Source organism: Xenopus laevis, chromosome 4L (assembly GCF_017654675.1).
Source record: "Xenopus laevis strain J_2021 chromosome 4L, Xenopus_laevis_v10.1, whole genome shotgun sequence".
NCBI lineage: Eukaryota > Metazoa > Chordata > Amphibia > Anura > Pipidae > Xenopus > Xenopus laevis.
In genome coordinates, this window is record NC_054377.1 from 25,974,205 (window position 1) to 25,999,852 (window position 25,648).

General features: G+C 40.0%; 2 protein-coding genes across 5 annotated transcripts; both read left to right on the forward strand.

Moving 5' to 3' along the window:
• The first annotated feature begins 1,935 nt into the window (after positions 1-1,935).
• On the forward strand, positions 1,936-18,586 carry bscl2.L (Berardinelli-Seip congenital lipodystrophy 2 (seipin) L homeolog). 4 transcript variants are annotated; one of them, XM_041589372.1, is made up of 11 exons: positions 1,936-2,119; positions 4,276-4,400; positions 4,758-5,489; positions 5,574-5,655; positions 5,818-5,961; positions 7,886-8,020; positions 8,443-8,540; positions 12,866-12,989; positions 13,304-13,370; positions 17,332-17,379; positions 18,190-18,586. In XM_041589372.1, the coding sequence occupies exons 3-11, from the start codon at positions 5,278-5,280 to the stop codon at positions 18,303-18,305; spliced, it is 1,026 nt and encodes a 341-aa protein (XP_041445306.1). In that variant the 5' UTR covers positions 1,936-2,119; positions 4,276-4,400; positions 4,758-5,277; the 3' UTR covers positions 18,306-18,586.
• A 2,989-nt stretch (positions 18,587-21,575) lies between these two features.
• On the forward strand, positions 21,576-25,414 carry lrrn4cl.L (LRRN4 C-terminal like L homeolog). Its single transcript, XM_018257610.2, has 2 exons — positions 21,576-22,040; positions 24,377-25,414. The coding sequence occupies exon 2, from the start codon at positions 24,377-24,379 to the stop codon at positions 25,316-25,318; it is 942 nt and encodes a 313-aa protein (XP_018113099.1). The 5' UTR covers positions 21,576-22,040; the 3' UTR covers positions 25,319-25,414.
• The last annotated feature ends 234 nt before the right edge of the window (positions 25,415-25,648 follow it).

Sequence of the window (25,648 nt, forward strand, 5' to 3'; positions counted from 1 at the left end):
TAGACCACACAGACATCAGTGCTAAAAACCGTAAACCCCCCCCCCACAGATAAAAAGCTATTGATGGTCAGAAAGAAAACTGTGGCCCCAGGGCGCCCCATAAAAGTTTTTTTAAAAAATTGGTGGTCAAGGCCCCCCTACAAGTTAAAAAAATAATTGGTTACCAAAGCCCCCTATAAAAGTTTTTTAAAAATCATTGGTGGTCAGGGCCCCCCATAAGTTAAAAAAAATTTGGCGCCAGGACCCCCCATAAGTCTTTTTTTAAGAAAACATTGGCGCTAGGGCCCCCCTTACAAGTTAAAAAAATATTCATGTTTTGATATTTCATGTTTATTGTTTTGTTCACGTGAAAAATTTTCTGAACATTATTCATATTAATTTTTCTTTTATCTTGAAACATTATATGATTGTTCTTATACTTAATTCAATGTATTTTAATGAAAATTCAATAAAAAGAATTTTAAAAGAAAAAAAATAAAATAAAATATTCGGGCCCTAGAGAATATTTTTTTAAAAAAACATTGGTGGCAGAGGCCCAGAGAGTATTAAAATAATAATTTTTTGTCTAGGGGTTTAAAAAAAATAAAAAAACACACATTGGTGTTCAGTAGAACTGAACTTGTGGCTTCAGGACTTCAGCTTCGGCTTCTTTCGTGACTTTGGGTCTTTTCGCAGCTTTTGGACTTCAGGTTCGGCTCTTTTCATGACTTTGGGTCTTTTCGCAGCTCCGGGACTTCAACTTCGGCCCATTTTGTGGCTTTGGGTCTTTTTGGCGGCTTTCGGGACATTAGTTTCAGCTCTTGGCTTCGGGCCTTTTCAGGCAGCTTTTGCATGTAATCGGCTTTCGGCAGCTTCTTCGCAAATTAAGGGGGGCCCGGCAAATCCAGGAAGTGGACCAGCTGGGCCAGTTTGCTGTGCCTAACGCGTTTCGTCGCTTAACGACTCGTTAAGCGACGAAAACGCGTTAGGCACAGCAAACTGAAAAACTGACTGATGTCAGCAAACTGACATCACAACTCAGCGCCCAGGAAGGAGCAAGTGGAAAAGCGTGTGAAGGAAACGCTGGTCGAGACCTGAACCGCAAATCACTGAAGATCCAAGAAACTGGGACGATAGAGAGAGAAAGATGTTTTGCCTGTTTTAATCCACTTAAATGTGAGTGTAACCAATTGGTTTTTACTTTTAGTAAAAGTAAAGTTTTTACACTATTTGCACTTTTTTAAAACTTCCCCTAGCAAGAAGGATCAAAAAAAAATTTTTGCAACCTACAAAGTCTGATAAGCACAAAATAATTTGAACTTTTGTAAGTACTCATTTTAAACAAACGCACGTGGTGGAGTATAAAGAGTTAATTGCACTAAAGGTTAAGTAAAACCATATGGTGTTGTGGAACTACAACTCTCCAACTAAAACTGCCCTATCTTACACTTTTTCTTCATATTTTCCCCTGAGCTTTGATTAGCGCTGACCTATTTGAAATTTGGATTGCTGTTGTTTCACTCGAGGAGAAACGAGGACTGTCGGGTCGGAAAATAAGGGGATATTTCAGAAACTTTGGTCGCACAAAAAATATTTTTATTTTTTGGTTTGTAGTAAAGTTTTTTTCTCCAGACTTTAAAAGAATCTGAAAAATATGTATGCATTAAGAGAAACAAATAAACCTACATGGAGTCAGTTGCCATTGTTTCAGCAGCACTAACAGACTGACTGAGAGTTCTGCTGCAACACAGGGTAAAAGGCAGCAGAGAAAAATCATTCTTAATACCACCATTAGTATTTGGTGAGAGTTGCAAGACAGCCACCAAATAGCAAATGGCAGCCATTACTGCATAACATAACGCTGCTACTAAGGGAAAGTCTAATTATGCTGGGAGGGGGGAATCATGCTGGGGATGAGAGAAAAATCAGGATATAAACACACTGGAGCAGCTCATTGGACTGGGAGGGGAGTCCAGCAGGGGCTGTTGTTAATTTATTGTGCTGGGAGGGATACTTGTACTGCTGGGGGGGGAATCTAACTTGGGCGAGTCACTGCTGATGCCGCCGGGAGGGAAATCGTGAAGGAGGCGGAGAGAGGGGCGAAACCCGGAAGCTACAAAACTGTTCAGCCGTATGCACAGTAGGTAGCCCTTTATTTGTACAGCACTTTCAGCCTTCAGAGCTCTTCCCTTGTGTTATATAATCTATGTATATTATATATACATAATACCACCAGCAGCAAGCGAGAAACAGGTCTGTACAGCACAGAACATACAATAGACACACTATTGCCATGATATCCCTGGGCAGTACTGGTCTGTGTGTGTCTCAGCAGATTCTGCAGTGCAGCTGTACTACATGTCTGCCTTAGGGCTCTCCAGGGAGTTGTTCTGTCACTCTGGGCAGATATTATAGGGAGATCTAGTTCTGCATCATCTGGAGGGCTGCACCCATGTCATTTCAATTATTGTGGAAAATGCTGTTTATTAGGGATACACTGAACTGCATTTGCTCTTACTGAAATTTGGCACTTTCAGGCCTCCAGTGCTATAAACCGGACGTCTACTCAAAAAAAATCAATGTTAATTGTAAGCAGCTTTCTAAGACAGATTGAACATATTAAATGGGGTTCAAGTTATTTGCAAATGTAATGACTATTGAAAACAGTAGCCATCTTTCCCTTTCTATTTTTTCTTCACCCTGGGGTTCTGACTCCTGAACTAATGTAGCAGGAAGAGAAACCTGGAGGAGAACTGACAGTTGTATTGTTTCAAGATTTAAGGTGGCCATACATTCTACAATTATGTGTGAAAGATCTTTTGTCCACTCTGCTAAGGTTAAGAGTTGAATTGTCAGATATGCAGGCAAAAACAAAAAGAATTCTTCAGTTCTCTCTGACGATTCAGCATTAACATTATGATGTTCGGGCACAAAATGTTTCAGTCCTGCGCGATCAACGAGATTTCCAAGGCTTTTTATCGATATTGGTCGCCTTGTCTCCCACTACACATGCACTGGAAGATGACACGTACGATAAATATAGCGTGTATGGGCACCTTTAGGGTAGGACTACATGGAAAATTTACGTGCAATCCAACGTGCTGCGCAAAAGTGCAGGTGTCATGTCGGATGCGACAGAAAGACGGTAAGTAATAGTATTGTCGGATGGTGTCGCTGCATTGATCCGACATGACTGTTGGATGCAGACGTTGCACACTGCGTCTGCATCCGACAGTCGTGTCGCGTCGGATCAACGCTGCAACTTCATCCGTCATTTCCATTACTTACCTTATTTCTGTTGCATCCAACATGACGCCTGTGTTTTTGCGCAGCTCGTCGGATCGCGTGGAAATCGTCCATGTAGACCTACCCTTTGACACAGAGACACAGACACTGCTTCCAGTTGCAATGACATTTACATTTATTTACTAATGTTAAATTTATTCAAATGATGAATATGTATGCAAAATATGAAATTTTCTTCCACTAGGCAAAAATACTCTTTTTAGTTTTGAAAAGGGGTTCACTGACCCCAACTATAAATAAATGCTCTGTAAGGCTGCACATTTATAGTTTTTGCTACATTTTATTACTCATCTTTCTATTCAGGCCTCTCCTATCCATATCCCAGTCTCTTATTCAAATCAATACATGGTTGCTAGGGTAATTTGGACCCCAGCAACCAGATTGCTGAAATTGCAAACTAGAGAGCTGCTGAACAAAAAGCTAAATAACTCGAACAGCTCAAATAATAAGACATATTAACCAATTGCAAATTGTCTCAGAATATTACTCTCTACATCATACTAAAAGCTACCTTTGTCTGATCGCATACTACTTATTACACAGGAATAGTGTGTAATACAGGTAGCAATTGTGTTCTTAGGGTTTCCCTTTAGCAGCTAGAAAGCCCCCAGTAACTCATCCTCTACTGATTAACAGCACATGCGCCGTATGTCTGACCGTTACCTGAGTTTAGGGACCAACCTACAACTTACTGTATATTTATAATATAATATTTTAATAAATTCAGATTCACATTATCTAGCAGCACACAAACCAGTGCATTGCGCATCAAATTTGATTTAATGATCAGGCCTGTAGAATCAGCTTTATTACAGATGTAATTTTCTGCTGATGTTAAGATGATTTCCATTGACCCCTAAACTCAGCTTATCAGTAGCAGCCCAGAGCATACTGACCATAGGTATTTATAGGGTAGGCGATCTTAGCAAAGAATGCCCTATTCATAGCAACTTTTAATCTGTTTTTTTTTTTTTTTTTTTTTTTTTACAGTTTTTGGATTATTTCCTTCCTCGGTGAGAGTACAATTGTTATTGTTACTCTTCTTTCTGTTCAGACCCTCTATTCTTCTGGTCTTGCATTCAAACCATTGCCAGCAATTGGTCCCTAGCAACCAGGTAGCTACTGAAATTGCAAACTGGAATGCTACTAACAAAAAGCCAAATCATTAAAAAAAAATAAAACTTGAAAACTAATTGCAGTTTGTCTGAGTATTGCTGTCTGCATCATACTTAAAGTTAATTCAAAGTAGACTGCTAAGTGTCTGAGTAGAATATGAATGTACATGTTTTTGGGTTAACAGGAGAGAGGTGGCACTTGCATTCTGCCACTTGCTAACATGAATTAGTAATGCAATTGGGGTTAATGGATCTCATTGTGCCTGCTTGAGCTTTATTAGCAAATAGTGTGTAGGAGTTAGTTGGTGGTAATATTCTTTGCTTATTATATTAATGTCTTGTCTCTTTCCCTCGCAGGCAACCCTTGGCTTCATTGTCTCCTATTTGCTGTCCCGTGGGACCCCTGACCAATCCCGCTAGCTCCCTGTGCTTTTTCCCCCAGTAGTGAGGGTGGGACCTCTTTCTCTCTGTGCACATTTGGAACCAACTCTTTCTCTCTCTCTCTCTCTCTGCTCATGGATACACACAAGCTAATCGGTTTCTCTTCCACTGTCTTATATTGAACTGATTTTTTTACCTTCCTATAATCCATGGATTAGCACACACACACACAAAATCTGATAGCAATACATGTTCTGTTATTCCACATGCACTTATAGCATGTGATGTACCACATGACTTCCATGCATAAACAGTAATAACATATATAATATATGCTGGATACACACTATGATAGAACTCCACAGCAGAATGTACTCTGCAGACCTCTTCCTGTCAGTACAATCCTGAGTCTACTTGTAGTCCTGTAGCCATCTCGCAGTGCCAAATCATTCTCCATTTTTTGGTGCCATTCCATTTGCCTCCTCTATCCTTCAAAATGTCCCCCACGGTGTCGCCACCTCTCTTCCTATGGCTGGAGGAGATGGGCCTTCTGATGTTCTTGAGGGCACGACGTATATTCCTGCAAGCTGCAATTCTGCTCTGTGTCCTTCTCCTGCTACTCTGGGTCTCTGTCTTCTTGTACGGAAGCTTCTACTACTCCTACATGCCCACCGTAAAGTACTCCAGCCCTGTTCACTATCAATACAGGTGAGTTTATACTGGTGCAGTGCAACTGAAGTAGAGTCTAACTCCAAGTTTGTGTGTGCCAAACTTTCCCTTCTCTTTATACAGCTCCACCTGTGAACCCCCACCTGGGATCCTCTGTTCATTCCCCATGGCCAATGTGTCCCTACTGAGAAATAATCGGGATCGGGTGAGAACTGCCTGCTTTTATGTATTTGCTCTTTGTAGGCTCAGTTCTTTCCATCCAACTATCTATAAACATGCAATACTAGTGCGGTATTATTCCAGGTTGGTTCCAGTCACAGTTACTTGGCTTCTACAGTTCAATATGATTCCTCTATTCATTTTTCAGGTGCTTATGCATGGGCAGCCTTACCGTATATCACTGGAGCTCCAGTTGCCAGAATCTATAGTAAATCAAGACTTGGGGATGTTCATGGTGACTATGTCATGTTATACACGGGGTGGAAGGCAGATCTCTTACACTGCTCGATCAGTAAGTTACTATTACTTCTTTGACTAGTGCACTTAAAACAGGGTAATGCAATATAAGGTGCACATTCAATCTGCTTACATAGCAACCAAATAACAGGTAGCATTAACCAAGCAAAATCTGATTGATTTCTGTTGTTTTCTAGACTGGGAGCCAATATTCTACCTGTTATTACATTACTCCCTTAATTGTACAGGTATGGGATCCGTTATCCGAAAACCCGTTATCCAGAAAGCTCTGAATTACGGAAAGGCCATCTCCCATAGACTCCATTTTACCAAAATACTCAGAATTTTTAAAAATGATTTCCCTTTTCTCTGTAATAATAAAACAGTAGCTTGTACTTGATCCCAGCTAAAATATAATGCATCCTTGATGGAGGCAAAACAATCCTTTTAGGTTTAATTGATATATAAATGATTTTTTAGTAGACATAAGTTATAGAGATCCAAATTACAGAAAGACCCCTTATCCCGAAAACCCCTGGTCCCGAGCATTCTGGATAGCAGGTCCCATACCTGTACAAACTCATTCAGCAAAATTGAACTGGCTACAATACTAAACCAATAACATGTATAGAAAATATATAGATGTGACATATTTCTTGCTTCTATTCTGTTTCTAACCCCCGGGTCAGCCCATTGCAGTTACAAAAGGACATGAAGTTTGGCAACCACTTAACACTTTAGTCATATGATGTGTTTGGCGTGTAAATTGATACTACAGTAAGGAACAGTAACGACAAAAAAATGAAAGCGTTTTTAAAGGGGACCCGTCACCAAAAAAAATTATTCAAAATCCTATTTTATCAGATTAGTCATGGAAAATGAACTTTAATTACACTATATAAATTATTTGAATCTTGTTTCCTTCAGTCTGGGATTTCAAAATTATAGCAAGCAGGCAGCAGCCATTTTGTGGACACTGTTATTAAGACGAGCCTTGTATCATCTCAGAATTTTTTTATAGCACAAGAATGGGGGACCCGATGTCCATCCCCATGCCCTGGCTACACAATTATATGGTAAAGAGAAGTGGGGGGAATGTGTGGGGAAAAGTGACATCTAAGAAGTGCTGAATTGAAAGTGAAAGTAATTGTCTGCCCCGCCTCTATGCCACGGGCATAGAGGAGGGGCAGACAATATTTGATTGACAGCTGAGATATTTAAATGAGCTTACAACAGCTATGAATGCTTAAATAAAAAATAGAAATTGGATTTCATGTTTAATTTGAAAAGGACTTTTATTATACAGATTTTTGTGTCTGGGTGACAGGTCCACTTTAAGGAATGGCAATGTACAGTTATTTTTATGGTGTGGTTTTTATTTCTAAATTACACTGTTTACACAGCAAATAATTCACTCTACCATATAACATTTTATTTCTGAACCAACAAGTGTATTTTTTTAGTTTTAATAATGGTATGTAGGCAGCCATCTTAGGTCATTTTGCCTGAACATGTGCTTTCAGAAAGAGCCAGCACTTGATAATGGAACTGCTTTCAGGCAGGCTATAGTTTCTTCTATGTTACTGAAGGAGTTGAAGTTACCAATGAGTGATATTCTTCTATGTACCAGGGAGCTGTTATATTGTGTCAGGGAGTTGTTATCTGGTTACCTTCCCGTTGTTTTGCTGCTGGGGGGTATGAAAGGGGGATGACAGCACTCCAACTTGCAGCGCAGCAGTAAAGAGTGACTGAAGTTTATCAGAGCACAGGTCACATGACTGAGGGCACCTAGGAAACTGACAACCCCTTGACAGATTTCAAAATTCAATTTCAAAATATCTGTTTGCTCTTTGAAAAATGGATTTCAGTGCTGAAGTCTGCTGGAGCAGTACTATTAACTGGTGTGTTGCCATGACAGTATACCTTCAAACATTTTTTCTTGTTTGTATCTGCCTCTGACGGTATCTTTACTTGTGTAGGCCATGCTTCATTACAAGTCACCACTTCTGCGCACAATGGAGACCATGGCCTCCTCCCCATTGCTGCTATTGGGCCTTTCTGACCAAAAGCAAATTCTGGAGGTGGAGCTATATTCTGAGTACCGTGAGGATTCGGTAAGTCTTACTCCTTATATTTAGGCATTACCTGATTCCTATTTGGTCACGCTTTTTCTCTGCTTGATCACATTGCCCTCTCATCACATGGAGAACATTGGTAATCATGAAGCTCATGATTACGATATTAACATGGCCACCCCCAGGGGGTGGGAGCTAGGCCCCCTGGCTGGTAGGCCATGCAAACAAGTTGAATAGGGGCCCCAGTGAAAAATACATTTCATACACGCATGTTCACACTAAACTACACACAGATCTGTTGGCCCTGGTGCCATGGGGACACTGACTGGAGTTCCCCCCTGATGAAGGTCCTGTCTTGCTATATCGTAGTTCCGTGCTTTTTCTCATTTCCATCACTTTAACCACTCACCCTGCTTTGGCCCAGTCTTAACAACTTCTAAAGTCGTCTCTGTTTTTCCCAGTATGTCCCCACTGTGGGTGCAGTGATACAGATACAGAGTGTCAGGATACAGATATACTCGGCTGAGCTCAGAGTGCATGCCTACTTTACAGGATTACGGTGAGACATATATCTGTGAATATCAATCTTATTTCTTTGTCCGTTTCTTTGTCACAATACATATTTTTTTAATGAGTGATCTAGCTGGATGCCTGGGTCCTGGATGTTACTCTTGAATATATGTTTATGATCTTAGCCTAGCCATTGGCAAGATAAATGCTTTCTTTAACATATCATTTGTATATATACTTGGCCCACAAACATGTTTTATATAAGATAATTGGCCCACAGCAGTGAGGAAAACAGACCGCACTTTTGTAAAGGAAAGAATGTATAAAGAGTCATAAAATATATTTAACCACTGCTTAGCACTGTATAGCTTATCTGCTATGCAGAGTAGGCTCTACAATCTGTCAGGACCCTACAAGGCTGCCTTCTCTGCTACAAGGACTTCTTTACGCATATTGTATTAGAGCTTCTGAACTCTAAGGGTGTTATTTAATAACTCGATTTTTTTCTCGGTTTTTGGGGCAAAATTTTTTGATTTTTTTGAGAAAAAAAATTGACTTTTTCGAGATTTATTATATCCAGAAGCTGCAAAAAGTCCAATTCCTAAAATCCACCATCTCAAACCTGTCAATGTCATGTTTAATTAAATGGGAGATGTCCCTTTTACAATTTAAAGATATCATGATCTGCGCTGAGTTTATCTGCAATAATCTGTAAAATTCAGGGGTTTTTGGGTAACAACCCAAAAAAAAAAAAAAAAAAAAAAGAGTGTTTTGGGCATCAAATCCGAAAAATTTGTATGATTCGGGTTTTCACTTGATTTTAGAAGTTTTTTCCCTGATTCAACTTTTTTTTATTGATAAATTAAGATAAAATTGTGGATGGGAGTTTGGTTGAACTTGGTTTAATAAAAATATGAGATAAATATGAGTTGTAGTAAATAACCCCCCCCCTTGATTTTCTTCTTTGCCCATATGTGTTCTCCAACATGGTGCGTATAGAAAACGGAGCCACACACTCTGATTAATGCAGGGGGGGGAGTATCCCCTTTTATTTAGCCACCAAACATTCAATGTTTCGGGGGGGGGGGACACAACCACCCTTCATCATCACTCCAACATGGTGCCCAAACTGGAAGCTTATTCCCAGTGCAGGCAGCATAGTGTATTCAAGGGGCATTTTCTTGCAAAAATAACATTGTTTAGCCTATCCAAAGTGCTGGCTCTAGTACCCCACACCTCTGGTGAGGAGAAAACAGTTCCATGATAGGTGCCCTTTAATCATTCAAATTACTCCTGCAATAGAGGAGCTTAAATACTAAATTACCTATCACATAGCACACCAGGGCTGTTTTTGTTTTCTTGCATATCATTCTATTTGGACTCTCTCCTATTTATTCTCCAATGTGAAATTTAAAATATGTTTGGTTACTATGACCAGTGTGTCCAGCAACCATATACAGTATTATTTTAAAATCTGGAGGAAAAACATAATTTCTTTGCCTAAAAGTACAAGGAAAGCCAAAGGGGTGGCAATATATTAGGCACACCCCATTGAACGCAATCAGTCAGTTTTCTCCCCTGGTATCTGCTCCTTTTAGCAAAGGTTCTTCTTACATTTCCCAGGTATCCCTTGCACAGACTAAAGCTCCCGACAGATTAATTCGGCAGTGTATGGGGCCTTCCGACGGGCTTCTCTGATCAATATCTGGCTGAGAGTTGGCCAGATGTCGATCGGGTGGGTTTAAAAATCCTGTTGGATCGAGGACTGCATTTGTTCATTGATGTGGCCCTTGATCCGACCTCCAGTATTCTTATTGTTATGATCCGATCGTTGGGCCCATGTATGGCCAGCTTAAGGCTTGCATATGCACAGTAATGTCTGAAAATTGAATTCAATGGGGGGTGTTGCCTAACATTGGCACCCTCCAAGTGAATTTGACTTTACTAGCCCTTTAAAATGTCTGTGTATTCCATACTAAAATATAATGCTATGGTTAACCCAACCCTTTATACATGCTGCATAAAATTGTTATTGACCTTAAGTGCTTTTGAACATTATGCATGGCAAGCGCTGTCCCAGAACTGCTCATCAATTATTTATAATCTGCTCGTTTCTTTCTAAGCCACAGGAAGTGAAGCAGATCTGTAAAAGACCTTTGAGATCATTTGTTTTAGCATCTGAATTTTTACTGTACCTTATTAGTATTGTCAAATTCTACATAAGATGAACCTTATAATCAGGATATTTTGTGTTCTTGTGGCTAATTTTACTGTATTTGCAGCACAATGCTCCCCATGCTTTCTCATGTGTTATCCACTTGCATAACAGCCAACTGACCTCTACCCCACTCTGATCTTTACTCCCGTGGGTAACGGTTCTAATGGAGCAATTGCCTCTGCCCTACTCTAAAGAACAGATTTTTAGTCCTGCTAAGAAACTACAGGAGGAGCCATAGTACTAACACGTACCAAATACTGTGGTGTATTTCAGTACACAGTCTAATGTTGGCATAATGGCATGTGATATTGGCATGGACGTTGTCCTATGAGAAAAAAAGCATTGCTTTACAATATGTACATTCACAGCCATGTATGCCCAGTTCAGCTGAGTGTGTGTATAGAGTGTCTGCAGATATCTTAAAAGTACAGCAGATGTCTAAGAAGAATGTTCAAACACATTCCTACCTTCTTTGATATTGCTACTCATTTGATATTAAATTTAAAGCAGGTTTAATTCTGTGATCCTCCCTGCTAACATTGGACCCCAGACCAGTACTCCTGCTGGAAAATTAATCAAGTGTACATTATATTTAAGCGCTATGCTGCCATTGATCAGTCTTCCTGGGGTTTCTTGTGATAAATCAGGATCAGCATATGCACAGTATAATGAAGTCAGACATTTAACTATACAAGTATGGGATCCAATATCCAGAAAGCTCTGAATTACTGCAGTGTACTGAATTATTTGCAGTGTAAACAGTGTAATTTAGAAATAAAAACGACACCATAAAAATCATGACAGAAGCCCTTTAATTACACTCTGCTTTGATAGAGGCAGATAGAATATTTAGTGCTCTTAATAGGCTTTATATGCCTTTATATTTACAGACTTTGTAAGAGAAGTTAAATGAAATGAAGCATTAGATTGTTCGCTAGTTACATCTGAGATTATATGGCCTTTCTGTGCCCCTAGATATACCAAGTACATATGGCACTCCATTGTTTTCTGTCTCTACTTTATCCCCTTCTTTAACTGTGTCATGTGAATTTAGTTTTTCCCCTCTAAAGGCTACGTCGTGCAGGCTTGCTCTATATAGAGATCTACATTGTTAGGCCTGTCGTTTGAGGAAATTGGTCAGTGAGATGGTAACACTCCTTCCACATGATTGCACATTGCTGTAATGAGTTGGCAACAATCAATCCAATCAGCAGATCCACAGACAAAGTAAATGGGGCAAAGCAATTGTACAGCAGTCACTATGCATTTGTCAGAGTGCGGGGTGGGGTCTTAAACTCCATTGCAACATTTCCCAGAAAGAATCTTTCAACACTGCTTTTTTTTGAGAATTGTAAACAAACGAATTGTTTGTAGTACAACGCAAGCTGGGGTCTCGCTAAATCCTTGTTATAGTGAGTGGCTATTGATGCAGGATTCTCATGTGACCAGCGGCTCATCACCCAAATACGTTTTCGTAACCACATCACGTGCATTATAGCTTTTTATAGATATTTTAGATAACCTGGTTTAATCATCATGTATAAATGTGTGCGGTTTTACAGAAGGTTGCTATATGTCCAGTATATTAACATACACAAGATCTGCTTCACCTCTACTGGTGCCCTAAAATAAATATATTTGTTCATTTTACAGAGTCAGTGACAGGGTAAGGTGTGGTTGTGAGTTTTAGATTTACCATTCATTGTGGTTCCATCTGTATAAGTGTAAAAAGAACTTTAACTACAAATGATAAAAATAGGCATCCAATATTAGATTATCTGTGCTGCTCATTCCATTCTTGTGAAATGTATGACCCAATGATATTTTAGTCCTTCTGGAGTATAGATGACACTTGCGTTAAGTTCCTGATTAGGCTTCTAGTATATCATTCAGCCACATCATTTCACATGTGCATCAAAAAACAAAGGGGCTTTGTGAAGTTTCAGAAAATGACAGGCAGCCTCTATTCCTCCATCCTCTCTTATATGCATAATATATTCTGGTGATGTTCTACTGCAGCCTTGTTGCTTTAATTGAAGTACATTTAAATTAATCTTCCCAAAAATATCAGGCTGGGACTATTCAACATATCCATCGGGGAGGAAATATGTATTTTATGATCCCTTTAATTCAAGTTTTCATGGTTCTTTTTGCAGGTACCTCCTATATAATTTCCCCATAACGTCAGCTGTGATTGGAATATCCAGCAATTTTATCTTCTTAAGTGTCCTGGTTCTGCTCAGTTACCTGCAATGGGGATTTGGAAGAACCCGTCTCCAGGTAAGTCTGACAGCTGAATAGGGATTTATTAATATATCAGATCAGATATATTACATTAGAAGCATTTTGATGGAATTTGGTCCAAAGGCACAGTGAGTTCAATAAATATAATTTATTGTCAGGGCTGGAATTAAAGATGAGTGGCTCCCAGTCTGACAGAGACTTGTCCTTAGGACGATCTTGCAGCCCTCCAGTTGTTGATGTGCAACAAAACTGTATTTTTACCATAATGATTAAGAAAGCACGAGTAAGAATGTGCTTTGATCTCACAGAGTGGAGGAACATTTACTTTTATGTACTTTTATTTTTTACAGGATGTGCAAGAATGGACAAGAGATGTTAGAAGAGCAGATACTCGTCCAGAAAGTGTTTCTCAGACAGGTGAGAAAATATGTGAATGCATGTTTTTCATAATTTTGTCAAATGCATTTGTGTTTATGTAACAGCGCTGTTCACTCACGTTAAAATTTTTTTTAGACAGAATACCACCTAGCATACAACAGATGTTCAATTGAAACACTAGGATATTACATGTGTCTCCTATGACTTTGACATATGAATTGTATTCCAGATACATCAACATCACTGGATAGAAATCCAGCTGAATTTTGTTCATGTACATGTCACACTTATTACACCCATGTCACACCCTATGCCCTTCCGCTTTGACATATGAATTGTATTCCAGAGACATCAACCTCACTGGATAGAAATCCAGCTGAATTTTGTTCATGTACATGTCACACTTGTTACACCCATGTCACACCCTATGCCCTTCCCCATCTGGGGGGGTATAAATACAGGTCACTCTCAAAAAAATGTAAGAGAGTTGACAGTTCTGTGTATGCCTGTGAATACACCGTAGATGCCAGGTTTATACTTTATATTTTGAATTGAAATTGGATAAAATCCAGATAGAGGCCACTGCTTATAACCCACACCATTGCAAACAGAAAACTGTGCCTGCCTCTATATACATTTTAGCCATTAAACTTCCACGGCTCGTGCCACAGACACTTCAGAAAGTAATAAGTGACTATGGAGCATTACTCAAGGCATGAAAGCTGGTATGACCCAGTGCAAAAAGCATAGAGTAGTACAGGTATTGTATCTGTTATCCAGAATGCATGGGAACTGGAGTTTCCAGATCTCTCTGTAATTTGCATCTTCATACCTTAAGTCTACTGGAAAATTAGGTATACATTAAATAAACCCAAAAGGCTGGTTCTGCTCCCAATAAGCATTTATTATATCTTCGTTTGGATCAAGTACAAGGTAATTACAGAGAAAAAAGAAATCATTTTTTAAAACATAAATTATTTAAATAAAATTAAGTCTTATGGGAGGCCTTTCCATAATTCGGAGCTTTCTGGATAACGGGTTTTCGGATAACGGATCCAATACCTGTACTTGAATAGGCTGTTTTTTGAACTGTGCTGCATATTGAAGGTTTGTGAAAAAGACTTTGTCTTTGTTGTATTATACCATTACTTCAGGCTACTTTTCTTGGCTATAATTGTTATAACCCCCCCCCCCTGTTAAATATTTCCCTGGTTGACCCTTGGTCTAGCTGTTTTTCAAGGGACTGATGCATATATTCATGATACTAGACCAAAGCCCCACAGCGTGACTCTTATTTATCTAGTAATCCTAACAAAGTCTGAGAAACTCAGGGTGGTGTCTACAATGCAGCTTATTCAAACAAAGAACAAACACTAGGGGGCTAACAGATGTCCCAGATTTCAAATGTACTGTAGAATACTGGCCCGTTATTACTCATATGGCCTAGCGCTGCCTGGTCTGATTATGTTGATTTTGATAATTGCATTAATAAACTTTTCTAGCAGCTTCCAGATTTGACAGGTGCTTTGGACAGTTACTCAGGCTTTGTGTAGTACAGGATCTTTCATAAGATGTTTTGTGAAATCTTTTTTCCAAAACTTCTCATCACGTTTCCTATTGGCCATTGCCCAATAAATGACAGTTCTGAAATTCAGCCTTTGCAAAGAACGACTGCATAAACTTTCTCTTCTGTACAGTACCGGTTTGCAGGTGCTTTTGTGGAGTGTAAGCTCAGTTATTGGATATGTCTCCAGGTGACAAACTGGGTTAGATATAAGGCCACCCCACTCCTACAGATCTATAAGTGCATCAGTGATATACCAGACTGATTCTCTGTCATCTGATATCATTGTATTCATATACTTTTGCACAAAATATGTGTCCTGCATTTAACTTTCTGTCTTTCAAAGCCATTGACAGAGAGAAACCGTTAGGTAGGAAAACTTAAAATCTTGGTTTTGAATTGAAATTGCTGAGCTTAATTCAGTGTTCACTTGGTTTCAGAATAAGGAACAGTTGTGGGTAAATGTTAAAGCCAGGTATTAATCATAGTTATGAAACATAAGAATGTCATGCACCAGGTAAATCTGACGTTTTCTCTTTATACAAAGAAAAGACTTGCAAAACTGCATCATCACAGAAAAAAAGTAAGTCCCCCCCCCCCGGTTATGATATGGAGTACAGAATATTTCCACTCTCTTGAAGATACCAGCTTAAAAGGGGCCAAATAAACCTAATGTCATAAAAAGCCCAAAACTAGTTTGTGTGTTGAAATGCATTGCAGCCATTATTATATTTTGAGAGTATTGGTTCTCTATGGAAAGGTATTTGGAGATAACGGTCTGGATAAAATCATGAAAAATCAGAGCTGTCAAACACATGAACAACTCAAAAATCGTTAAACAGGTTAGGAACTACGTGTTAAGAGAACATCCCCCTATTTTTTACATGAGCTCTTTCACTTGGACTTACAAAAATTGCGTTAACACTATCTGAATTGCCAAATATATATATATAATATTATAATTTATTTTTTGTACACACATTATCAGTCTGTCTCTGACAGTTATAATTTCCCTGCTCCCCCTTAGGCTGGTAGTGTTATTCATCCCCTTATTCACCTTGTTCCATGTTGAAGGTTATTCACTCTGATGAATCCGTATAAGGGCCAAGATAAATTATCGTGCGGTTAGTGGGATTAGAACGATCGAACATTTTACGATTTTTCGGCCGACATCTGTCAGGAAATTGATCAGCCAGGTTAAAAAATCTTTGTCGGTCCCAGTGCAATCTATCTATGTTTGCAGGGCCAAGCAGGCAGCTCCCCTTTGTTTTCCTGTCAAATTGGTCTTTTTAGTTGATTGACAATTCGTACCATCGTTCCGAGATAATCGTGGTCTCGCGATGACGATCGGATCTTTTAAAAATCTCAACATCTATGGTGAGCTTTAGAGACAGTGAAAAGGTTGGTGATAGATTAGAAGACAGAGGACTAAGGGCACACACACTCAGATTTGGGGAGATTAGTCACCCAGCGACAAATCTCATCTCTTTCAGGGCGACTAATCTCCCTGAACTGCCTCCCGCCGGTTAGAATGTAAAACGCCGGCAGGATGACAATTGTGCGCTTAGTTTTACGAGGTCGCCCGAAGTTGCCTCACGATGAAACTTCAGGCAACTTCGGAAAATGAAGCGTTTCGAGTGCCATCCCATCTGAGATTCCGATTCTAGCCGGCGGGAGGCGGTTCGAGGAGATTAGTAGCCCGAAGAAGAGGGGCAACTATGTGGGACTTTGTGTGACTGTTTTTCTAATATTGAAGTAGTGTAAAGTTATTCACCTTCTAAAGCAGAATCCGAGTCTCATTAAAGGCAGCTGTTAGAATTGATACAATAGTTGCTTATACTCCAGAGATGCTGCTGACAAATGCAGCAACTGAATGTTGCAAAATTGTAACAGTTTAGGTCTGAACCTGAATTACTGAGCTGCCAGACTCAAACACCAGAGACAGGGTCATTAAACTTAAACGTAAAAAATTAAAAATGGAAAGTAATTGAAAAAAGTCTTTAATTTGAAAACAATTGAACTGAAAATAGTTTTCTGAAGTTGAACAACCCCTTTTTGGAAGGGGTTTGAGTGGATTCAGTGGAAGGGGCACTTGTGGACATGACCGTGTGTAGGTTATGAAAGGAAAAGGGGTTCATTAGATATGTAGAAGGAAGGAAATAAGAAAGGCTTATAGAGTGAATAAAGGAGGTTGGTAGAAATAAGGACAGCTATTAGAAGATTAGGAATATAGTTTATATAGGATATATAAAATGGAAGGTAAGTGTATTTCCATGTGGGATGCTAGTGTGGGCATGAGGTCAATGGCAGCAGAGTATAGAGAAAATTGAAATGCGTGCCGATTGGCTTAAAGCTGAGTACGTGAGTGAGTATCAGGTAATGGCTTTGGGGATTGCATTGGGAAGCGAGTAGTAACTAAAATCTTTTCTGCTGCAGATGACAAAGACCAACCGGATACAGAGACTATTGGGCAAAATGACACTGGTAAGAATTCTGCTCTGCCGTTTATCTAATTTCCCTGCGTCCACATTTCTCTTTTTGATATAATTCTTGGAAACATCTAAACACGTTTCAAAATAAGGCATCATTTCCATTGCCAATAATATGTTAGTGCTATTTTCTGAAAATGACTTAACTACAACATTTAGATTGAAATCTAAGTACAGATCTTCTACTTTTTCCACAAAACTTGTCTATAAAATTGCCTTTAAAAAGAGCAAATCAAGTCAACATTGGTAAACTATTTAAGTAATCTTATTTGTAATGTGAGTCAGTGATTGTAGTAAGGCAGCCTTTGGGGTCACATGTTTCTGAGTTCAGTTCTTGTATAGGGATACTGTTAGGGTTTCAGCTGTAGAAAATCAATAAATGGATGGCTGCAGGTTGGACATTCCTATCCTATGGGCACCTTTTCAATCCTCTTACGTGCCATGTCTGGTTGTTCAGATTAGGGAATTCCACATGACTGCCCATTGTGCTGCAATACCATCAGAAGCAACTGCAAGACCTCATTGTTTGAAGCATAATAAAGGGATATTGTGGTTGTGGATGTGAACATTATTTGCACAGGTCACCTGCTAAAGATGTGCTGTGCCCAGAAACAATGCCGTCATTTGTTCCATATTTTCTCAAGTGTGTCTGTGTTACTCCAGACACTGAGAGAGCCTTTGCTGCACTTGTAGAGTAAAGCAAATATTCTTGGGACTGGGATTGTGCTGGTCAGTGTATAACAACATAGTATAACAGTACATTGTGCTGAGACAGTTTAATCACAACTATAGATTCTTCTTACAGATTCTCAGGGAGCTCCGCAAACAGACGAAGACACACAAGTGGTGCAAAACATCAGTGCTGATATGGAAACGGAGAGCAGCTCTCAGTTCTCAGTGCTCCGCCATCGCAGCACATAAAGCCGCAGCAACTGAAGAGAAAGTAACATTAAATTGTTGCACTAATTCCTTTGGAAAGCCCACGCCAAGGGGGCTGGAAGTGGAAGAGAGGGAAAAGGAGCCAAAAGAGTCATGTTCCTGTTGAAGGGAGAAGTCTTAAGCCACAGGGGTTCGTGGTTCCATGAGCCATACATATTGACAATTCAATGAGACTGGTCAGGATATCATCATGGAGATGAATAAACTCCTGAAGTAAATATGCTGTCAAGAATTTGGTATAAAAGTAGAACACTTTAATATTATCCACCTCTGGTGTTGATTATTTCTGTCAGAGCATCCTTTTTGGTTTGTCTGCCTTCTGTTCTATCTTCCTGTCTATCTCTTTATCATTTACGGCCATTCTCTACTCACCAGCAATTTCCTCTATAATACTTCTCATTTCCTGAGAACACCCCTGTTGTTGATCCATTTCTCTCTCACTTTCCCCATGTTGTCTTTCCTGCCCTCCGTTTCCTGAGCTTACACACCTCATAACTGGGAATATTCAGCTTTATGAAATGTTGATCACGTTTCCTACCAGACAAGTGAAACACACACGTACACTCATAGAACACCAATAACTACTCTCCCTCACCTCACCGCTACACTCATTCGCTCTCTAATGTTTGCAACGCTAGTGTTATCTTCCAGTTGTCATGCTGCCATCAATGCCTTTGGATACAAATCCTGAAAACCACACCCAAGCAAAACTCCCCAAGGGTACAGGTTGTTCCAAAATTCAAGGCTTCCAGACACAGCATATTACTAATTCATATTCTTTGTTCCAGAATATACATGTATATTCTTTAGTTACACTGTAAACATCTATAAACAGATATAACTGTATTTTGTTTGTTCAGGTATCAAATAGGGTTTTTGCTACATACTTATAGATATACAGTACACACGTTACTGATCAATAATATCCTGACTCAGGCGTGCACTGGCAAGGTCTAAGCAATGATCATTCAAATCAATACAGTATTCCAAACAGTTTTTGTTCACTTAACAAGCTGGAAATTGCATAGGCAGCAAAACACTTAGAATAACCTTGCGTGCCATTGCCCTAAGGCAGTGATCCCCAACCAGTAGCTTGTGAGCAACATGTTGCTCTCCAACCCCTTGGATGTTGCACCCATTGTCCTCAAAGCAGGTGCTTATTTTTGAATTCCAGGCTTGGAGGAAAGTTTTGGTTGTAAAAACCAGGTGAACTGCCAAACAGAGCCTCAATGTAGGTTGACAATTCACATAGGAGCTACCAAATGGCCAATCACAGCACTTATTTGGAACCCCAAGAACATTTTTTATGCTAGTGTTGGCCCCCAACTCCTTTTACTTCTGAATGTTGCTCACAGGTTCGAAAGGCTGGGGATCCCTGCCCTAAGGCAATGATTTCTATTATATGGGACTGATTACCTTGGAGGGCCTGGATCAATGATGGGGGACCAAATAGAATAAGATTTGGGGCATATGCCGCAAAACACTTGGAATTACCTTGTGTGCCATTGCCCTAAGGCAATTATTTCTATTATATGGGACTGACTATCCTGGAGGGCCTGGGTCAATGATGGGGGACCAGTTAAGACCAGCTCTCCTAGATATAACTGAAGGAAAATCTTGAAGGTCAATAAGGGTGAGATCTGGGATTAAAACATATTTGCCCTAAGGGGGTCCTTGACCAAAGGCTGGTCCACAAACGGCAGCTTGAATTGAAAAGTCTAACACCCCTTGCCCTAAAGAGTGAAATATTGGTATAGGTACTAGACTGTACCTTATTTTTTTATTTTTGTGTGTGTGTAACCATTGATGCTATCCAGAGAATCATAGGGTAGAACGCAACTTGGAAATATGCCAGGTCAGAAGTAACTGTGCTTCCTTCAAGTAGAAAAGCAATATGGATAAAGTGACTCTTTATGATATATATCCAACTTATTGCCCATTCCACAGAAACACAGTAGGACCCAGACACTTTGCAGTCAAACATACTCTTTGCAGGTCTGTATAGTTGTGCTAAGTGCCATTGCATCTATTCAATCTGTGCAGATAAACGCTGCACCTATTGATGCTGAAGAACTCTAGAGCTGCCACCACCCTGAATGTAGATCCAGGGTTCCTTCCCACTCCATGTTGCCTTAATAGGTGCACCAGACTAAAGTCAAAACTCCATTTTAAGTCAAAAATTATAGCTCAGTCCATATTGCACCTTCAAAAAATGGGATCGCTAACTAAAATAAACTTTATTTATGAAGGCTACGAATTATGAACATGCTATTAGCGTAGCGATGAATTTCCTTTATAATTTAAACCACTCACTCAATCAAAACTTCAACCTGGATTTAAATATCCCAGGTCCCACACTTGAGGGTTTGCACATACTTAAACCAAGCATGGATCTTTAACAGGAGAATGTACTCACCAAATATGACGAGTGGTCCTGGTGCATCGGCCCGAACCCGCAGCTGAAGATGAAATGCAAGAATCAGGGCAGGCACTCCATTCACCACTCGTAAAACAAAACAATGAACTTTATTTCAGCAGTTTAAAAACATCCATGTCCTGACACGTTTCGTATCCATTTCGGCAGTGCCTATGACTACTAACTACTTGAATACGAAACGTGCCAGGACATGGATGTTTTTAAACTGCTAGAAATAAAGTTCATCATTCACTCCGAGTGGTACACCAAGTGCTTGCCATAAATCTTCAATTACAACTCCATTTTGACCACATCTTGTGTCTGAGGAAATCTGGGAAAACGGCTGTAAAGTATTGGACTGGGAGGGTCCAAGCAGTGGTGTAACTAGATATTACTGAGTCCCACAGCAAGTTATTTCGTAGGCCCCTAAAATGTCTAAAGGCTGACCTGTTTTACTAATATGTATTTAAAATATATATGAAGGAGGGGCTTATGGGGCCTCTATACCTTCTGGGCTGCCTAATCAGTGGCCCCCCTTCGGCAGTCGCCTGCAACCCATCAGGTTGTTGGGAGCGGATTTGGACAGGTGGTGCCCTCAAGTTTTTCCCCAGTGTTCCGCCAGACCAACCCTACTGCTGTATTGTGTAAAGCAAAACTGTACTTTGTACCCTGTTCCTGGTAAATACTAAAGTCTTCCATTCAGCAGCCCCCTTCTGAGTAAATACCCAGGTGAAATGCTCTCAGCTGCACAAAATTCACGTGTCCAGACACACACCTCAGCACTGTATTCGGATTTTTTTGCCTCCTTATAAGGAGAGGAATCTGATATCGCACCTAGTTACACTATAGTGAGTACACATCTGGAGAGCTTGTGCAGCTGTGAGCTTCCATAATCACTCACATCTGAATGTGCTCTGCTTCATAAGCTTTTTTCCTGTTCTAACCCTCCCCAAAATGTTTCATACATCGACCTCCCCCCCCCTTCCCAGTTTCTGTTGTCTCTCTCCACTCCCACATGCTTAGCCAGTGATTCAGGGTCCTAGCAAGGGGTTGCCTCACAGCTTTGGCAAATAAAAGCAGAGCCCCAGAGAAGAGAAACAGAGTGTTCTTGGATAAAGAAACAAACAGTTGGATTGAGCAGCAAGTTAAAGATAAAGGCACAAGTGACCCAGGATAAAAACACAGAAACTCAAACAGCTACTCGGGAGAACATCTGTTCTGGACCTGCAGCATTACAGGAGAAATAGAGGTAGAAAAGTTCTGCTGTTGAAAAAAGACACAAGACCTGGAATTTACTCAAGGTGAGCATCAGTCTTTATATAATCTATTCAGGAATTCTGCAAGGTTTTCCACCTGTTATGGCAATTATACAGAAAGGACATAAGCATTACCTTCAATGTTGCTGGACTGCAACTTCCATAATATTCCAACATATTAGCTGGGGATAAAACATTGCAGCAGCATTTAAATTCTCCTAAACTCTATGGGACCAACATTCCACTGAACACAAAGGGAAAAAGCGAGAATTCTGTGTACCTCTGGCTGCTGGTCTTTTTTATTCAATAGTCATCGCAGGAAATTAAATAATATTTCTAATAAAATATCATAATGAACAAGGGAAGTGTAAATGGTATTGGGGTGGTAACTTACCCCCAAGTTTGTTTCTACAGTTTACTTTCCTGTCAATTGAAAAATGCTTTCGACCCACAGGGTTCTATCCTTTATGATCATGGCACTCTGCTGGTAAGAACTGGCTGTTATGCATGCCCATCACAGGTGTTAAAGGGGTAGCAGCTGGGCTTTAGCAGCCAGTACTTCTTAGAATCTTTATATGTCCATGCACATTGCCTAGGACAGTGATCCCCAACCAGTAGCTCGTGAGCAACATGTTGCTCTCCAACCCCTTGGATGTTGCTCCCAGTGGCCTCAAAGCAGGTGCTTATTTTTGAATTCCAGGCTTTTTGGTTGTATAAAAACCAGGTGCACTGCCAAACAGAGACTCAATGTAGGTTGACAATCCACATAGGGACTACCAAATGTCCAATCACAGCACTTATTTGGCACCCCAAGAACATTTTTCATGCTAGTGTTGCACCCCAACTCCTTTTACTTCTGAATGTTGCTCATGGGTTCAAAAGGTTGGGCATCCCTGGCCTAGGACATCCAGTTCCTAAAGCTCCTGACCTACCCTCATAGTGCCATGATCAGGACAGACAACACTGCAGGTCAAAAGCATTTTTCAAGGAACATGAAGACTGTAGGGACAATCACATGGGTGGGGGGTGAGCTACAATACATGCTACCACCCCATACTTTTACACTCTTCTTGTCCTTTAATAATTTGTCCTTTAATTGTTTCCTGCGGAATGAGTAATTACCATGACAGCTTAGTCTATGGGATAACGTAATAAAAAAAAATTTCGACCAAAAAAAAATCAGGTTTTCTTTCACTAGCATTAACCCTGAGTAAATGCTAAGGGTTATTAGAGGTGGAAACTCTGCGTCTTTTTTACATTACCCCTCTTCTGAAAACTGAGTTTGCACAGCATGTTTAAAATGAATGCAGGGGATTATATGCTAAATTTCCTAAACGCCAGGAATACAGTTGTCCCATACCTGTTATCCAGAATGTTTGGGACCTGGGATTTTCTGAATAATGGATATTTTCTGTAACTTGGATCTTCATACCTTAAGTCTATTAGAAAATCATGTAAACATTAAATAAACTCAATAGCTTGTTTTGCCTTCAATAAGGATTCATCATATCTTAGTATGGCTCAAGTATAAGGAACTGTTTAATTATTACACAGAAAAAGGAAATACTTTCTAAAAAAATGGAGTCTATTGAAGATGCCCTTACAGTAATTTAGAGTTTTCTGGAGACACGGTTTCCAGATAACGCATACCTGTATAGCAGTTATCAGACTTTTTTTTATCAGGTCAGGCTTTTAGTAGGCACCTCTCCAGACTCCTAGTGATGGTGCCCCTGTGCAACATTGGCCAATCACCACACTCTGCATTCCTGATAATATAACCAGCAGAAAGAGGTTACTTAACTCATTGGGTGTATCTTAACACTATCATGGGATTGACGCACTCTTGCAGCAGTTTTATGGCTCAGTGTCCTAATCTCTAAAGAATTTGTTACTATAGGGCTTTAGGTACCCTTTCAAAAATGTATGATCATATTATGGAATGAATTGCAATGTGAATCGGCACAGGATCTGTCCTATAAAAAATCTTAAACTGATATAAAGAAAAGTAAATATTACTTTTCTCTTTGTAACCTTGCTTGTGAAGGCTGCTGGATTGATTCTTAGTTACCAAGCCTGTTGTAGCAAAGATTATCTAGACAGATCTATATATCCTGGCAGGGGATGGGAAAGTAGACAAGCCGGTGTAGTGACAATTGTCTGAGTAACCACTTGCTCCTAATATGAACAGGCCGATGCTGTAGAGTCATGATGAGAATACAGGCAGGCATGAATAAGGCATGAAGATACAAACCCTCTAATAATCTCAATATTAATCACAGCCTTCCGATTCTGCGGATCGTTGCTCTTGGTCCATAGGGTTGTTTAATACAAATCATTATTGCTCTTTCACTTTTTAAAAGGAAACTTCTTATTCTCTTTAGATGCCGCTCCTTGCTCCAGGTCTGTTGTTGCTGATACCACTTATCCAAGTGGTAGTTTGTGACTCAATTTCACCCAGTGAGAGTGGACTGGATACAGCCAACATAACCTTTGTGGGCAACAACAGTGTCAATCTCACCACAATTGCCTCCACCTTGACCACCAACCAGTCTACTAGTTCTCCGACCCCTGAGATCACTGCCAACCGCCAAAGCACAAGAGAGCATGTCTTACATGTCACTGACAACAGATGGGATGATTATTATTGGGATTTGAATAATGAAGACAATGTTGATGAAAAGTTTACTACCAAACCACCACCTGCCCCTCTAATCCCCTGCTCCTATGACCGCTGCAAACACTTGGAACCTGAATGTGAAGAAATACAAAGGAAGGCGGGAGGAAATTGCCTTTGTCCTGGGTTGGATGGACCTACAATACCACCTGATTCTCCCCGCATAGCAGAAGTCAATGCTGGTGAGAAAGGGATCAGTGTTGGCTGGTGCTCCCCTATGTCCACTGTGCAGGGTTATAGGGTACTGTATGGAACCACTGATAGTCAGCTAGAAAGCGGACCCATCCTTAATAATACATATCGACTATATGCCATTGAGAATCTCCTGCCTGGTACATCTTACAGAGTGTGTGTAGTAGCATTCAATGGTGCAGGGGAAAGTCCTGTAAATGCTGTGGAAGACGAGGAGGATGATGGATGGGAGACAGGTACACCAGGTCCCTGCAGGGTCCTCCATACCTCCAACTCCTCTAAGTCACATATTTACTTGGGAATAGGTGTGGGTTTGGCGATGCTGGTTGTACTGGGCCTGGCTGTTTTAGGTTACTTTTTGTGGAAAAGAAAAAGGGGGAGCATGAAGTTATTTGGAGGGGAGGAAATGGGAATCAGAAACCACTCCTATAAGGCTGAGAGCACAGATAATTTGTAAATTACATTATGAGAAAATGTTCGCAGTTTTGTCCATATTGAAAGATATTTGTATGCAATATGTATATTTCATGTATACTTTTTAAATGTTTATATATTTATTATTTATTTATTGTAATAAACTTCTATTTTTCCACAAGTGCTGTCTCTTCTAGATTGTGTTGGTCTACTGAAGCAAGAGAATAATGTGACTTGTGAAATATCTATAGCTCAACCTCCGGTAATTCAAAAAAGGCAAGCCTTCCACACTGGACGAAGGCTCGTGGATGCCAAATAGTTGTGCAGCGATAATGCAGTGCATTTGGTATTAAGCCTATTATAATTGTCCCCT